This window comes from Benincasa hispida, chromosome 2 (genome assembly GCF_027475165.1).
Source record: "Benincasa hispida cultivar pf3 chromosome 2, pf3_genome.v1.1, whole genome shotgun sequence".
In the NCBI taxonomy this organism is placed as follows: Eukaryota; Viridiplantae; Streptophyta; class Magnoliopsida; order Cucurbitales; family Cucurbitaceae; genus Benincasa; species Benincasa hispida.
In genome coordinates this window covers 61,014,520-61,032,921 of record NC_143479.1, presented here as the reverse complement: position 1 = coordinate 61,032,921, position 18,402 = coordinate 61,014,520, and the positions used below count along the sequence as shown (strand labels likewise).

At 31.7% G+C, this 18,402-nt stretch overlaps 1 protein-coding gene and 1 pseudogene across 4 annotated transcripts; one reads left to right on the top strand and one right to left on the bottom strand.

The window, feature by feature from the left end:
- Positions 1 to 3,323: 3,323 nt before the first annotated feature.
- LOC120071698 (tRNA/rRNA methyltransferase (SpoU) family protein) lies at positions 3,324 to 5,854 on the bottom strand. 3 transcript variants are annotated; one of them, XM_090310578.1, is made up of 3 exons: positions 5,714 to 5,854; positions 3,810 to 5,569; positions 3,324 to 3,732 (listed from the first exon to the last, which is right to left on the bottom strand). In XM_090310578.1, the coding sequence occupies exons 2-3, from the start codon at positions 5,551 to 5,553 to the stop codon at positions 3,659 to 3,661; spliced, it is 1,818 nt and encodes a 605-aa protein (XP_090166704.1). In that variant the 5' UTR covers positions 5,554 to 5,569; positions 5,714 to 5,854; the 3' UTR covers positions 3,324 to 3,658. The 3 variants fall into 3 exon arrangements, with proteins under 3 accessions (XP_090166704.1, XP_090166706.1, XP_090166705.1); XM_090310580.1 differs by having other exon boundaries at positions 3,810 to 5,584; positions 5,714 to 5,847; XM_090310579.1 differs by having other exon boundaries at positions 3,810 to 5,789.
- Positions 5,855 to 17,025: 11,171 nt separating this feature from the next.
- On the top strand, positions 17,026 to 18,098 carry LOC120070793 (mitochondrial import inner membrane translocase subunit TIM17-2 pseudogene; annotated as a pseudogene). Its single transcript, XR_016527507.1, has one exon. The product of XR_016527507.1 is annotated as a mitochondrial import inner membrane translocase subunit TIM17-2 pseudogene (transcript).
- The last annotated feature ends 304 nt before the right edge of the window (positions 18,099 to 18,402 follow it).

The window sequence follows — 18,402 nt, the reverse complement described above, 5'->3', positions numbered from 1 at the left end:
TATTTATAGTTAACAACCATAGCTTAAAAAAAATAACTAATTAATTAATTAACTTAACCCTGCCACCACCGTGTGAGTTTGCACGTGTTAATCCCTAAATTAATTAATTAATAAAGATGCCGCTTCTTTTATTCGAATCTCCTCTCCGTTTCCTTGCTGTCGCTTTTATTACAGCCTTTTTCTTTTTTCTTTTTCTTTTTTTTTTTCAAACCTTTTTCCTCTAAATATCTAACCCTTTTCTTGCTATTTCCCCTCCATTTTAAGCCTCCACTTATCAAATTTTGGGCTTTTGTTTTTTGTTTTTTTGTTTTTTTTGTTTTTTCCTTTTTCTAATTTCATTAAATAACAGCTCGAATATCTAAATTTTGTAAAAGTAATAATTTAATCTCTAAATTTTAGTTTGTAATGATTTAGTCTTAAATTTTTAATTTTGTAACATTTTATTTCTTGAATTTTATTATGTAATAATTTAATCTTTGTACTTTAAGTTTTGTAATGATTTAGTCTTTAATGTAGAAATTAATATTAAAGTTTAAACCTATAAACTAATTAAAAACTCGATATTTTTATAAAATACATAGTCTACATCGTAAAATAATAAAAATTGACATCTAATTTTGATGAATTTTTTCACTTTCGAAACTAAATTGTTATAACTTTAAAAGTACAATAACTATATTGTTACAAAATTGAAAATGCATGCACTAAATTGTTATAGACCAAAGTTCAAACACAAAAAGTTTAGAGATCAAAAGTGTTTTTTAACTGCAAAAATGATTTTTAGGAGTGAAAAAATCGTCAAAATTACTTTTATTATCTTTAAAATCACTCTATAACACACTTTTAATTATTCAAACTTAAATTTAATTATATGAAAAAATGTATTTAAAAATATAAAATTAAACATTGAATTGATTTTGAGAGATTAAAAATATGTTTTTGAAGTACTTTTAAACATGATAAAAAATGATTTCAACAATTTCAAAATCACTCTCATTGCATATTTGGGAGTGATTTGTGAAATGGTTAATATCACTTCTATTGTGTTTAAAATTACCTTGAAACACGCTTTTAATCAATTCAAATCGATCCAATGTTTAATTTTACATTGTTAAATATATTTTTCATACTATTAAAATTAATTTTGAATGATTAAAACATTTTCAAAGTGATTTTGAAAATGACAATGATTTAAATTATTTTATATACACTTCCAAACATGTCTTTAGTCTTTGGCCTTTAATCAATTTACTAATTTACATGTACTTTTAAATTCGTAATAATTTAGTCCTTTAGTCCACCTTATCTTGTACTTTCAATTTTGAACAATTAAGTTCTACCATATATTTTTTTAACGACTTGATTTTTATAATTTATAAACACACTTGACATGTAATTTAATTTACGTGTATCTTAATATTATTTTTCACAATAAAGATCAAGGGTCTGGATTGACTAATGAAAAAGATATTTTCAAGAAAAAATCATTTTTATTTAAACTTTTTTTATATAAAAAAATGTTTAAAATAAACTTAGAAAGTGTTCCAAAAATTATTTTAAATAGCTCAAACACTTCAATTATTTTCCAAAATGACTTATTTTCAAAATTAAACACTTGAAAAGTTACATCAAACACACTCTAAATTATTATAAATTATAATGTACTAGGATTAAATTGAATCATTATAAAAGTATAACGATTAAATTAATTTTCATTAAGTTTGGAGACTAAATTGTTGTAAATTTAAAAATACATACACTACAAACTAAAATTTAAGGATTAAATTTTTATTTCAATAAAAGTTCAAAGTTGAATTTTAACTTTTTTTTTTTTTTGAAAAATCAAATTTGAATCTCGAAATCAATAATAGAACTACACCAATTTAGGTGTTTAATTTTGTGTGAATGCGCACTTATTACAATTATTATTTTTTCTATTATTGAGTAATTCGCGCTCATTATTGATTCTTGTACGTTAATTAGCTTGAATTGATTATTGTGTAATATTTTATTTTAATTTAGATGTCCAAATCCACACATACGCAATCAAATTAATTATTCCCTTGAAAATTGCATTCCGTGTCAACAAAAATTATTCCACGTCATCACCTAACTTTATAATTTGTTGAAATGCCGATATTCCATATGGATAATTGGTTACATCAAACCGAGAAATTAATTAATTCTCGTTTTGAAATAAGGATATGGATGATGGCATATATTCCTTTTTTTCTTTTAATTTCTTTTTAGTACTTATAAGATCGACCAAAAAAATATTAATTTTATTTCTTAGTTCAACAACATTTTAATTAAAAGTACTTACTTTATATTAGTTAAATTATGCTCTAATATAAATGTTTTGTTTTTCCGTACAAAATGTTCTCTACCTTATATTGATATTAAAACTATTAATTTTATTTGCATAATGTAATTTTGAAAGATCTAATTGAGATAGTTTGTATAAATATTATGACAATAATCTATTTTCTAAAAAACTGATATTCATAAAAACCGACAAAACAACCCAACAACTTAACGGATGGATAATACAAAAGGAGGAAATAACTCTCCCAAAGGAAAAAAAAATTCAGATGAAGAAGCCAAAACTTATCTATACTGTGTAAGATTGAATTGTAATCTAAGTGGATTTTTTTTATTGATTTAATCAAAATTTATTTTGCAAAATTAGTACAATAAAGGAAAATTCATGATAAACATAAACCAACTAATTTTTCTTAGATAAAAAAAGTCATTAAACCAAGTAATTAAAAAAGGATAGCACATTGCATGTAGTATAATAGACTGATAAATTATCAAGCATTTTATAAAGTATTGATGGACAATGGTCTTTATTGTAAATAAAATACAGATATGTATAATAAATAATTAAAACACACAATTTGATTGAAGAACGGAAGATGATTGTGTTTGAAAATTACGTGAGACCTATTACTTTTACCGTTACGGATATTATTGTAATGATATGAGAATTATGAATTTGTCACCGTAACAGTAAGGTAAATGTGACAACTTCGTAGGTTTAAGTAAGCGCGATAAAAAACAATTTAGTTACGTTTGTGATTCAGGTCCATTACAACTGATACATCAATAGAATTCTATAATGATTAGACCAATTTTAAAAGCTATTTTATAATAAGATTTGGAATATTACAATATGATCTCAAAATGGATAAGAACAATTAATATCACCTTAATGGTATGATTCTAATAATAAAAGTCAATCAGAGTATAGTGAGTGTGAGTCACTGCATAAAACATCAATTATCATCCCAAAGACAATCGATGGAATACTGCCTGAGTTGTTTAACACCAAAAAAAAGAGAGACAAATAAAAAAAATGGTTATTAATTGTTACGAATTACAACCCAACTTACCATAAGACGAAAAACCACCTTGTTTTTTTCTAAAAACAAGAAACAAAAATTTCCCTCTCGATGAAGAAATTTGAAAAGGAAAATGGGCTCATAGAACTAAAATGGTTTCAAGTGATTGGGTAATAAGAACAATAAGCCAAAAAAAAGGCAAAAGTTGGGGATACAGGAAGAGATGAGTTGTCTTATGGGCCATGTCTGATTGTAGCTCATTTTGAAAACTTTGCCTAAGCCAACTCACATGGCTTAGCCAACTCTGTTTCCTTTTATAGACGATAAACATGGGAGGAACATGACATGTAATGTTGCACACAATCATATAGAAACGAATTGATCCAACCTGTAATGAAGGTTAAACAGAGGTTTCTAATTATTCATTTTTGTAATTGTTTCCAATTAAATGATGAATAAGCACACCTGCTGCAACGCTGACGTTTAAGCTCTCCACAGCCATAAAAGATTGGAACTCATCCACCAAGCACACGTTTGATGGTTGTGTCGTTTCGATGTCATTTTCCTTATCTATTGTTACTTCAACTGGAATATTCCCAGGGATTCTAACGAGCTGTGAGCAGGATCTCTCCACCAAGGGCCTCAAACCAGTGCCTTCACTGCCCAAGACAAGAATCGTCGGTGCACCGGGGGCTATCTCATTCAAAGCAATGGATTTCGAAGAAACCGAAGCTCCAAGGACTCTCCAACCATTTTCAGCTGAAGATGTTAAGAATTGCATCATGTTTTTACAGTATCTAAGCTCCATTAACTCGAGTGAACCAGCACTTGCTTTACTAACAACACCACTTAATGGAGCTGAATTCTTTGCACACAAAACAACCCCTGATGCACCGAAGAAATAAGCTGATCTTATTATTGCCCCCAAGTTTTGTGGATCTGTAACTTCGTCCAAAGCCAACCAAAGTGAGTCTTTGTCTTCTTCAAGTAAGACAGGATCCAATTCTTTTATTTTTACCATCTCCAAGGGAGAAGCATCTAGCACAAGACCTTGATGGGGGCGGTTATCAGAAATCATATTGAGATCATGCTTCGATATTTCCTTGATAGTTAATGCATTCTTTTCAGCTAACCTAAGAACTTTCTCAAACCCTTTCTTGTCCTTCTTCTTCTTATTGTTATTGTTCAAGTCAATCCCTTCTTGCATATACAATGCATAGAACTCTCTTCTTCCCGCTGACAAAGCAGCCAAAACTGGTCCAATCCCATAAACCCCTTCACCAATCATTTTAGGCAGAGTGGATTCAGAAGCTTCCCTCCATGTTTTTCTACCCCAGCTTTCTTGTTTATTCCATCTCTGAAATTCAGGTCTCTCAGGCGCAGCTCTTTCATCCACCATTCCCTTAAATCTACTTTTAATCTTATCCCATCTGGGATCAGCAATGGCTTCTGTTTCTTCATCTTCAACTTCTTCATAACTTCCCCCTCTTTCGATATCATCGTTTTGCTGCTCTTCATTGTCCACTATTGTCCTCCTACTTTCTCTTCTTTCATCTGCAGACTTGATACCTTGTCTAGCAAATTTCTCAGCAGAAACCTCCCAAGTAGAACGGTTAGCACTTCCAATTGGTGCTTTGCCATTTCTCTTTTCCGGTTCATCCCGAGACGATCGATTTCCCTTTTCTCCAGATGTCTTTGTTGAATAGTCCCAGGAAGACCTCATCCTATCTGATCTAGAATCTGATTCCTTCCAAGACGATCGGGACGATCGGTCCCCTCCCTTCCTTTTTGTTGATTTATCCGACCATTTTGCCTTCTCAAGACTGTTAGCTGCAGCTAACCAAGGAAGCTTGTTCCCAGATAACACTCCTTCATCCTTAAGAGGATAGGAACTCAGAAAACGTCGAGATTTCTTCGAGGAAAAGGATCTCAAAGAACTCCCAATGCTCAAAGCCGATGAGTTCAATTGGGGGCTTACTAAATCCCTAATTTCTGGAAAACAATGGCGACCACGAATTGAAAGCTTCATAAGGTTCACCAGAGAGAGATTAATATGAAAGCTTGAACATGACCCAGATGAGGAAAGTGAGCAAGTGAGCCAACTAGGGTTTATTGCGGGTTTTGGACGTGTCCCCGTATTTAAAATTTGGAAGTTTGAGGAAGTAAATGATTTGTAGCATCTGGATCCTGAAGAAACTCTCATGGGCATGAGGAAATGCGCGTCTCTGTTAAAGAAACAGCTGCATTGAATGAATACAATTCTAGAAGTTTACCATAGCCAGGAGCTTAATTTGAAAGCATAAAACGATGATTCAGTAGAAGAAAGACAAGAATTGAAATGTAAGAGTTGGAGAACGAGCGGTGAATACCTTATCTGCGGTTAATTGATCGCCGGATGTCCGCCGTCGCACAGTTTGGAGATGAAATTCGGCGGTGGCTTGATAGGGTTGCGCGTTGCAGAGGCAGAGACTGAGGAGTAGAGAAGGATGTTGGAGGAGTGCACAACGACGTCGTTTCAAGATTTCAAATGATATGGGACCACAGACAAAAAAAAAAAAAAAAAAAAAAATGATGGGGAGATTTTAAGTTAGAATCAAATATAAGCTAGATTATAATAAATATCCTCCTATTTCAATTTTATATAAAATACTCCTAAACCTTTAAAAGTTTTAAAATATCAATTTTGATTAAAGAATATTTATGCTATTAGTGGAAAAAACAAAATGATGAAATGGACATTAAAAACGTTAAAAATTTGATAAATGACATGTGACATATTTAATTTGATTAGAGTTTGTTGTTTCAAAAATACCCGAAATAAAATGTTTTGGTTTCAAAAATGCCCATGCTTATCAAGACCCACATTTCAAAAATTGGGTTTGAGATTAAAAACAAATTCCATCATTTTTTCTTTTCCTTTTTTTTTTTTTTTAAGGAGACGACATTAGGATTTATAAAATGCGAAAACTCTTCATAACACAACGAAGAAGAAAACTTTAACAACATTAGCCAAGATTGACTCACGATTCGCGAAGACTTCATTGAAGGTATTGCTCTTTCATCGAAGAAGACGCTAATCAAGGTTAAAAAATATATAAAATAAAAATTACTTTTGGTCCTTAAATTTTAATCAAAGGAACAATTTAGTCCTTAAACTTTAGTATGTAATAATTAATTAGTCATTGTACTTTCAAAATTGTAACAATTTAGTCCCTAACGTAAAAAAATAATAAAAAAATAGATGTTAACTTTTAATATTTTATGATGCAAAGTTTGTATTTTATAAAAATATTAAGTTAATTTAACGGTTTATTTATGCCTCAAATCTCATTAAACTTTGACGTTATTTTCTACAATAAAAACTAAATCGTTAGAATTTTAGAGTTGACTAGATTGTCATATAGTAAAATTTATGGACTAAATTGTTATGAAATTAAAAGTATAGGGATTAAATCGTTACAAACCAAAGTCATGGACTAAATTGTTACTTATACGAAAGTTTAGGTACTAAAAAATATTTTATTTTCTTCGTTGTTGTAGTTGGGTGACATATTGGTTATTAAATTGGTTATTTATTTATTAATATTATTTTTTTGTGTGTGTTTGTTTAATGTAAATTAAAAAAGAAAAAAGAAAAAAAAAATCCAATACTTTGGTTGTGGTTACAAATATTGAATGGAAATGCGTGTATAAATGTATAGGTAGAGCATGCAAGGAATGAGGATGTTAATGTGTAAGCACATATATGAAGATGATGAAGCTATTTGGGACTAAATATATAACGGGGAGGATGATGTGGATGATATCATTTTTCTGATAGTGAGGAGGACTTAAATGATGAGGTTGAACCCTCGGAAGAAAAGAGTAATGAACTTGAAAAGGCTTCTAACAACGAGAAAAACTTAAATAGAAAATTGTCTCTTATGTATTATGTATTTCCTAGGAAAAAAGGTTCAAATCCAATTCCTTTTTGTCTTTAGATTACTTTGTGACAACGTTCTATAAACTTGACTGTGAAGTATAAATTGTTTTTTACCAAGTGCTTCAATTGAAATTTTGATCATTGGCAAAGGAGCAAAGTTGCCCATAAGAGAAAAATTGAATAAGAAAGTTAGTAGCCTTCCTTTTTTGCCAATTTGGGATAACAACCAAATAACATGTTCGATTCTCAATAACCCATAAACTTTGAACAAGCTATCAAGTAAATGATAGATGTAGTTGCCACTTTTGTAAACATTAGATCTTATGAAGTTTTGTGTACATGAAGAACGGGATCTATTTTTGTATACATGTACATTGTAATAAGAGATAACATATTTTATATCTAATCTTTTAGGAAAGATCACAACTTGATGACAGATGTAACTTGTGGTAACATTATGTTTTCTATCATTTAGCAAGGTTCAAATCCAATTCCTTTTTTGTCTTTAGATTACTTTGTGACAACGTTCTATAAATTTGACAGTGAAACACAAGTTGTCTTCTATCAAGAGCTTCAACTAAAATTTTGATCACTAGCAAAGGAGAAAAATTGCCCACAAGAGCAAAATTGAAGAAAAAAGTAGCCTTCCTTTGTTGCCAATTTGGGATAACAATCGAATAACGTATTTGATTCACAATAATCCAGAAACTTTGAACAAGATATCAAGTAAATGGTAGATATAGTTGCCCACTTCTCTAAACATTAGACTTTATGAAGTTTTGTGTACATGAAGAATGTGGTATTTTTGTATACTTGTGCATTGTAATAGGAGATAATATATTTTATATCTAATCTTTTAGGAAAGACCACAACTTGATGACGATATAACTTTTGTTTGATGAAAATTCAAATTTGGGATGACCATTCAAGCTTGCTCTATACCTAGTAACTGCTTGATATTTAGTCCATTTGAAATTATTGGAGCTCATAATGTATAGGTTTATAAATTTTTAAAGTATAAAAAAAAATTGTCGACATCGATATATCAAATTTTTTTAAAAAAAATAATGTAATTTAATTAAATATTGACAAAAATAGGGTGGGTCACTAAGTAATGGCAAATTTAGGGTTGTCCAATCGTATACTACGTACACGATTTAGCCTACATTATAAGCCACATCCACATTTTGAGTCTATATCGTAACCCTTGTCCATGTTTTGAGGCTAAATCGTGTACGGAGTACATGATTTAAGTGACATGCAAGCCAAAAAACCACCCATCTGACAAAAATTCACCCAATTGCCCATCCATGTGCAAAATCGTGGATGTTGTCCATGGTTTTGTAGTCTTTTTGTCGTCACTTAAATCATATTTGAGGGTTTTTCTGGTATTTTAGGAGAAAAACTTAGAGAATCTAATTTTAGAGAGTTTGATTTTAGAAGTAAAAATTTATTTTTCTTTGCCCCTTTTGTAGGGATTTTTTTATTCATCTCCACGATATGATTTTAGAGAATTTTGAGAGTTTTTGAAAGATTTTCTAGTATTTTAGTCATCATATTCGATATGTAATACATATATAATATTTCAATCCCTCCCTATTTCTTTTTTATTCTTTTTCTGTGTTTTGTTTCAAGGAGAAGTTAAGAGAACTTAGCTTTTGTCTTCTTCATCGTGTAATTCTAAATCAATGAAATCTTGAATGTCTTCCACAGTTGATGTATGTGAAACACCAAACCACTACAATTGACTGTGTGTCTCTTCTTCTTCCTCTCTCTTCAAAAATTTAAAATTGTGACGAATGTTTTTTTTTTTTTTTTTGTCTATGAATCATCGAGAGAGAAAAGACAACAATATGCATAAGATTGTGAATTTACTTTGATTTGCATAAGAAGAAAACTTAAAGTTTTAGCTGCAAGTTTTCTTCTTTGATCTCCATAAGTAAAAACAATAATTTTGTAAAGTGATTTGGTAAATAAAATACACTTCTAAGAAAGGGAGATATAAAATATGTGACATTACTATAAATCTACACGTGTTTGACTTGTGAAGGGAGTGAATTTAAGAGGGAGGTAAAATAAAGGATGGTTATTATTTTATGAATATTTAAAAAAAAAAAAAAGAGAGAGAACTCGTGTACCAGGTAAAAAAAACAGAGAGATAACACGAGTTCCACGAGTTTCTTACCTATTTTTGTCGGTATTTTTGACATCTTACCTTAAACTACAAATTTGTTGTTTTTTCAATACTATTAAAATCGTTTTTTTTCATAACTACCCTAAATTTGTTATTTCTTTTTAAAAATACAAATTCTTGACTCTAACCCCGATATATTCATCTATATATCCATTAAATTGAAAATTTGATATCAATATAAATATCGACGTCAATATTTAATGCTTAGTTAGAATCTATTTGGTTGTTAAAATGTTATTTTGAAATTAGCAAGGGTATTTCAGAAACCAAAACTTTTCAGTAAGGGTATTTTTTAAACCAAAACCTTTTAGTACGAGGTATTTTTTAAATAATTTCAAACTTTAATCAAATCAGACATGTCATATGCCACATGTCAATTTTTAACACCCACTTCATCATCTGTTTTCTCCAACAATAAGGGTCTTTTTGAATCAAATTTGAAAGATTAAGGGTATGTTTGAGACTTTTGAAAGTTTAGGGGTATTTTTTACACAAAAGTCGAAGTTCATGAGTATTTAATATAACTTAGTCTAAAATATATCATTTTAAATGAGAATAGTTGCATACTATAAAGTATTTACTATTTAGAGGTTTGATTTATCTTCTCTCATATTATATATTTTTTATTTTATTTTTTACTTTTATTTTCAATAACATTTTTTAAGTTTGATATTCGATGAATTTTTCCATTTTTTCTATTTATCTTTTTCTCTTAAGCTTTTTATATCTTAATTAATACTTTGTTCATGTATCCTAGGTAAACCCCAAATTTTTTTTATTATTTAATTAAATTTAAGTCCTCCTAGTTATGAGTTAAGGATGTGTATTAATATCAATGGAAAAATAAAGTTAAATATAGAGAATGACGCGTCTGAAATGTAAGAGAAGGAAAATGTTCTAAGCGTTTTTTATTATATGCGTTCAAGTTATAACCTAGTCGACACGTTAAGAGTTAAGAATAACACTTGTAAGCCGAAAAAGGGCAAGAAAATATGTTAAATGTGGAATGCAACGTTATCAGGTGAAGTAGGAACATGTTAAGACCTAGATAGAGGAGAAAGTTCCATGTGTTGGAATTGGTAGAGCCATGCAGCCAGCTTGGTTGAATGATGCGGCCAGAGGCCTAAGGAGTGGGTGTTGTGGCTAAGTATAGCAAGTGGTATGTAGGGTATATGCGACCAACTTTGTATACCATTGCTGAGGCTAAACTAACAAAGGATGTGGCGAACGATCGTGCGCTAAATGGAGAAGTCTTGGATGGCTACAAGACCGTGCGATCAAGCTTAAGTTGAGAAATTAAACTTAATTAAGGAGAAAGTAAGCCAGGTGACAACTTTACAGATGTCAATAAAGCAATAAGCTTGCCAGGTGGCAATTAATTAAGAAAATTCTCTATGCAAACCCAAGTATAGATAGGCTTAACCAAGAAGGAGACTGTTCTGCCAAAATTATTCCAATGCCTAAGTGAGTGAATGTTGTTGCCACCTGAAGACTTTGGAAGTTGAAGAACTCTTGGCTAATTAAAGGAGAATTTAAGGGATTTCTGATCGAATATGGGGAAAATGATGCTCAAAAACTAAGGTAAGCAAAGGTTAAGATGTTTATAAGCATTTTCTTTAAAAGAAGTTTAGTTAAACGAATACTGAAATTAAAGTATGAAATCTGGAAGTTTGAATTTGGAAATGTGTTGTGGATGAATAAGCAGGCAGCTGCATACGAAGAACAAGCAAGCAGCTAACTCAGTGATGTTATGCGCTAACACATGCAACATAGCCAATTCACAATGAAGGCAATCTGAGTACATTGCATAGTGGATGTACGCCGCATAAACTGAGAAGTATTTCAACGTTTACCGAGCACCTTGAGAAAGGATTCCTAATTATTAGTCAAGTTAAAAGGTAGGATTGCTAAAGATACTTGATGCATTAAGGATGGTTTTGATATGTCGAACTTAGTTATGATGCGATGACTATTAGTATGTTGTAAAGATAAGCTATGCGTTAAGCTCAAAAGGGAGTTAAGTATACTGACCAATGGACCTTTCCTTTTCAGGGCAAACGTAAATAGGAGAGGCGTACGATCCCTTAGATAAGTAGCTTAAGACAGTGAGTGACAAGTCTTAATAAATGTTTTCTAGCGTAAGTTTTATGAATGATTCCCAACGCATAGACATTTTATATGAGAATATTATACCATGATTTTCGTCAATGCATGCCTTGAAATGAATGTTGATCGCATGATCATTTTTTTTAAATGATGAAATTATTTAAGAGTTTAACATGCATTTTCCAATAAGCCCATGCCATGTTTTATGATGAAATCAATCAAGTATATTCCATGTTTTACAAGGCACTATGTGTTAATATGAAACCATTAGGTATGATTATTTCAAATATGCATATTGTGTATATGTTCTTAAATATTTAAATGTTTGTGCCTTGTACAAACCCTACTCCAATGTTGGTGTTGAAGGTATGGTAAGTTACGCAGATTACAATGATGTTAGGGATCCTTGACACTGAAGGTATGGCAAGGTGGTTAGAATCTAATCTAACTCTACATGCATATATGACTATGTTATCGACGTTGATGAGATTGAGCAAAAGGGCTCTCCCACATGTTCAGGCAGTGAAGTAGTGGAGTTTCATAAAGATGCTAATAAATTATTTCAGGGTTTTTACATGATGTAATTTTATGATGTCAGTTCTCTTTTTAAAAACTTTGACTATGATTTCATAAATGTTTCTTGATAAGCATGTTTTTGTTAACTATGATTTAAGTATGTTTTACATGGCCACTCACTGGGCTTTCCAACTCATTCTTTTAAAATGTTTTCCTCCTCAGGTAGCGGTTGACGTTCCGAGGCCTAAGAATTCTGCCAATTAGTCACTTCTCAGACCCTCTGGAAGATTGCTGTTTGGGTGCCTTATAATGTTTTGTTATTGGTTCTTATGTTCATGTCAGGGGGTGAGAAAACAGAGCGAAGTTTGTATTGTATTTAAGTTTGGTTTAGTAATCTATTAAGTATGTTGATGTTGATATTGATGGTTTGCAGTAAATTATATGTTTAGCGTTGATGCTGAAATTATGTGTTGGGTTCTAGAGAATTATAAATTGCTAATCTGGTTCAACAAGTGCTAAAGCTACATATTTCTAAGAGTATGTTGGACAGTAGTTGTCATAAGAGGATTGTCAATTAGTGTCTTTACATCTCTTCTCAGATTAAGACGGTAATCTGGGAAAGGGTGTGACATCCTAGGTTTCATGTATACTAGCAAAAAAAGAATCTTTAAAAACGATGTGGTGCTTGGCTCAACATACTCTAAGACAATCAGATATAGTTAATGTCGAGTTAAGAATCCATTTTCAATCAACATGATGACTTCACCACTTTCTAGCTCAACATCAATTATTATTTGATAGGTTTTAAATATAATAATAATTAAAATGGAGGAGAAGATAGAGATACAAAGTTTTAATAATTTTTTAAAATTATTATTATCATTATAATTGCTTTTATCTTTTAAAATCCACATACTATTAGTCGAGAGGCTAAAATAAATTATTTTAAATATTGAGGATTTAATTGTTCAAGTGTGAAACATAGGAACTAATTTAACACATAAATCTAATGAACAAAAATGTAAATTCCTCAAATTCTTTTTTTCCACAAATTCTTTTTTTCCAAAAGAATCGTGTGTAAGTTGTGGAGTGAACTTAGAAGGACTCATGAGCCATGACAAGCTCCAGTCCAATGAGGCCCAAAGACTAGGGAGGCAAATAGAATATTTTTGGTAATTTGAAAGAAATGAGCCCTTTTCGTATCCGTACTTGAAAAGTAATCAAGGAAGATATACAACTTCTCAAGTTAATATATTGAATTGAAATAAATAAGGTCCCGTTTGGTAATCATTTGATTTTTTGTTTTTTGTTTTTTGAAAACTAAACCTATATCATCCATATTTTATACTATGATTTACATTTTTTTTCTTAAGTATAATGGTTGAATTCTTAGCCAAATTCCTAAAACAAAAACAACTTTTTGAAAGCTACTTTTTTTAGTTCTCAAAATTTGGCTTGGTTTTTTAAATCATTGATGTAAAGTGAATAACAAAGGAAGAAATTTGGATGTAGAAGTAGTGTCCATAGGCTTGATTTTAAAAAACAAAAACAAAAAACAAAATATTATCAGCGTTGTTAGTTTGAAAAATATTTTCTACTTGTAAGTATTGTATGTGTAATTGCACTGTCTGCCAGACATTGATCTTCTTTATTCATTTTTTAGTCACCCAACATATGAAAATGATCAAGGTTTCTTCATTAAAAAAATTAATTACAATAAGAAAAACAACATTTGGAATATAAAAAAGTTAGCATCTACTAAGAGAAGAAAAATAACATAAAGATGAAAAAAAACATTAAATCTAGATATTTTCAATGTCAAATGAAATACTTAATGTTCCATCAATTCTATTGTTTTTCTCTTCAGGAGATTTAAAGAAGTCTGCCACATCCAAAATTTTCATATGGGATGGGAAATACGTCATTATCCTAGTATGAAAAATTTGTTTCCACAATTTTCTCTTTTTCCTTCAGGGAAGCTTGATAAAGATCAACTAAGTGTTTTGTACGACAGATATGTGACCAATGCCCAGCATTCTGCATCAGAAGGATCTATTTTCAACACTTTTTAAACTCTTATCATATGGGGCTTTTCCTTTGTGACACTTCGAGTGGTTCTTTTGAAATTTGAATGATTAGAACGACCACCATGGAAATAATAATTATTTCTTCCCCAACCACGATCATAACCTCGACCACGACCACAATCTCAACCACGATTATTATTAAAATTCACAGCGTTCAATTCAAGGAACGGTGTCGTTTCGGTTGATCGAGATTCATGATTTTTTTTTTATCAATAACTCGTTATTTTATTCAGCCACGAGAAGACATGAAATTAATCCAAAATACTGTTTAAAATCTTTTTCTCGATATTGTTGCTGCAGGAGCATATATTCGAGACATAAAATGTAGAAAATGTCTTCTTTAACATATCAGTGTTGGGGTTTATGCCTTAAATCTCGTAGGGTCCTGTAGTTTGTAAACACCTGTATGAACAAATATTTGTGATGTAATAATATGAGATATTTTATTCACTACAGTCTATGAAATATAAGATATTTTAGTTGCATTAACCATAAACCAATAAACTAAGATCCCTGGTTGTCGTTGTAACTTAATCATGTATATGACGACATACAAGTGAATCATACTTTAAGTGATAACCTAAATGGTCTGTAGTATATGGATAAAAGAGAAAAACCTTATCCTTGTGACATTACGAGTGTGGCCTGTTTTGTAGATGTTACAAGTGTTGAAGTGCTACAAATGTCTGATTCTGACTATTCATGTATTAGACATGTGAGCGGGGATGCTCTATACAAAGGAGTTTGTATAAGACCAAACCACAAAATATTTAGTCTCGTTATATAACGTCGTTCATGACAGAGACTTTCATTTGACTAGGAGGACCATAGGTAACATGACCTTAATCTTGAGTGAGTTAGGAAATTCTTCCTATGAGTGCGGTCATTTAATTTGTATGGGTGCGAGTGGCCAGATCACTGACTCAGACCCACCACTTTGGGGATTCGTTTGATTGGGGAGCTGGGAACTCAGCTACACAAGACGGAATTCACCTTTTCTCCAAAGCAAGGGTAAGTAATAAATTGCTCCCTTAAGGGTTGATTACGGGGCTTGAATAATGTGGCGCCACACCTTCTATTGGCTCGAGAAAGGTTTACTCATAGTAGGACTATGAAGTATTGTTCATTAGAGAGATCGGTAGTACTTAAGAAGTTAGATGTAATTATAGGGCAAAATGGTAAATTAGCCCGACTGTACTTACGAGCGATTTGTGAAGGATCATCATACTATTGATTGGTTATATTCAATGGACACATAAATATATTTGTAGCGCGAAAAGTGCAGTTGTCGGTCTTTAGTGGAGTGTCCGACAATTAACAGATGGTGGATATCATTAAAGAGTTTAGTCATTATTTACGTACCGTTGGAGCTTCAAGCTACAGGTTCATAAGGTTCCCTTGGTAGCTCAATTGATTCATGTTGAGAATCAGTTTTTTGGGTTAGTTTGAATGTTCAAATTAACAAGAGGGAATTTGATTATATATTATATAATTCAATTAATTCAATTATCTGTGATATAATTGATTTGATGTATTAGATACGTTAATTGGAGGAATTAATGTTACATGCCATAAAGGAGAAAAAGAACTATGGTTTATATATTGCATGAGATGTGATATTAAAACTATAGGTTATGACTATATTATTTATTTATAATTAAATCAATTATGGGATAATTGGTTTCAGTTTTTTCTCCTAATAACCAACTTAGTGGGAAGTTGTGATCAGTTATGGTAACTGATGGATAAAATGAAAATTGTTTTCATTTTTTTTTTCATAATCGAATGATAATCGAACACACATTAACCAAATAACTATACTTATTTGAGAGAGTAAACGATCGTGCATAGAGTTTCGTTCAATCAACATAAGTAATTTTCTCTCTGCCTAATAACAATTTTGAAATGATTTTAAATAATGCGAAGTTGTAATTACTTATTGATTTGAAATCCTGTAACCTTAAGTGCATCCACTTATAACGAGTTTTAGGAAAAATAATTGTTTTTTTTATGATCATATTTCTCTTTCAAATTTTTCCATGAGATACGGGGATATTTTATTGTAAGATACTCCATTTTCAATCCCTCAAGAGATGATGATGAAGGAAAATCATAACTTTTGCTTTGTCCTGACTGAATATTGTATTTCCTTCTTTAATAGTCTTTCCAAGATTTATAGCATCCAAGTGGATTTCGGCATCAAGCACCCATGACAAATAATTATTATCGTTAATACAAAGATGAAAAATTCTAATTTTGTGAGATTTTTCATGACAACACTATCATAAAGTATTGTATTTATGTTAGAAATCTAATAGATATTAAATATGTAAAATAACATTAAATTTATTAATTATAACGAAGAGGAAAAAACCAACGTACTTTTATGACCTATCTTAAGCGGAAAAAACAACAGGTACATGTTATGAATTTGAGGAGCACAACGGGAACATAGATGCCAATAAAATATAATATTAAAATAAATATAATATAATATAAATATATGGAATAAATAAATAATTAAATATAAACATAATATATATAAATATATAAAATAAAATAAATAAATAAAGTAAATAAAATAATAAATTACAGATTCCTCCAATTTCTCCAAACTTTTTAGAATTTGTCTAATATGTGTCTTTCAAAACCTACCAATTGTCACTATTTATAGGCAATTTGGCAAGTAGGAGAGAGACTATATAGACACTAATAATGAGTATTTACGACACACATGACAACACTTTGAAAAAATGAGAACATGACATATGGTCAATGAACACTAAGCATGAACATTTAATGGACGTCTATTTTTCGTAATATTTATAATCAAAATCAAAATCTGCCGACTATAATTAATGTTAAGTAATTTCCGGGTAGTTTAATATACCTTTTTTTAAAAAAAATCCGACCCGAACCTCCATTAACCAAAGCGAAAAAAAACCTATTTCCCATTTTCAGCCGACTTTGTCTCTGCAAACCTCCGCCCACAGAAACAAACGCAAAAACCTTCCGATCAGACCTTCCATGGGAACGCCGGAGACTTCTCGGGAGCCTTGTCCAGATCGGATCCTCGACGACATCGGCGGCGCCTTCGGCATGGGCGCTGTCGGTGGTTCCGCCTTCCATTTTCTCAAAGGCATCTACAGTTCTCCTAAAGGCGCTCGTCTTCTTGGTGGTTCTCAAGCCGTCCGAATGAACGCGCCTCGTATCGGCGGAAGCTTTGCCGTATGGGGTGGCTTGTTCTCCACCTTCGATTGCTCCATGGTCTACCTCCGCCAGAAGGAAGATCCATGGAACTCGATCATTGCCGGTGCTGCTACTGGCGGCTTCCTCCAGATGCGTCAGGGCTTCGGCGCCTCCGCCCGTTCGGCTTTGTTCGGTGGTGTTCTGTTGGCTTTGATTGAGGGAGCCGGGATCATGCTGAACAAGGTTCTTAGTCAACCGCAGAACGCTCCTATTATGATCGACGACGCCGGTGCTATGGCCGGTGTTCCTGGTTATCCTGTGGACCAGATTCCGGGTCTAACGCCACCGGAAACTTCGTCTGCAAGTCCGGGATCTTCAGGTGCAGGTTCGGGGTCGTGGTTCGGAGGATGGTTCGGTGGTGGACAGAAAAAGGATTCAGAGGCAAATCGTGGGGACGGCGAAACGAAGATTTTGGAGAGCTTTGATTCACCGCCGGTGCCAAATTTCGAGTTCAAGTAAATATTCTTTAATTCTGAGATTTGATTTGTTAGGGAAAGTGTAGAATTGGAATTTTATGATTCATGCTGACTTGAAATTGCAATGGGCAAGTGTTCTTTCATTGTTGTTGTCCTGAAATAGTGATTTGTAACAATAAGATTTAGAACACAACATTCAATCAATTGAACATCATTTACCAAGTTAACTGGGAGGATAACAAAGAAAGAAGCCTAGTTTGAGAATTGCATGATTTCCCCTTTTTTCTTTTGAAAACTATTTTGAAGATTAAGTGAATGAATGTCACCAGTTTATAGAGTCACAGACCATCAAGTATTCTGAGAAAGGAAACTAAACAATGAACTCTTGTTAATTGAATTAGAATAGTTCTTTGAAACATCCACCCTGGCTTAGTGGTAACAGACGACCTTGATAAAGAGCTTAGAATTCATAGGTTCAATCCATAGTGACCATCTATCTAAAATAGTTCTTTGACACCGAAATGCTATAGGATCAGGTGGAGGAAAAAGTTGTCTAAAACATCTTTGA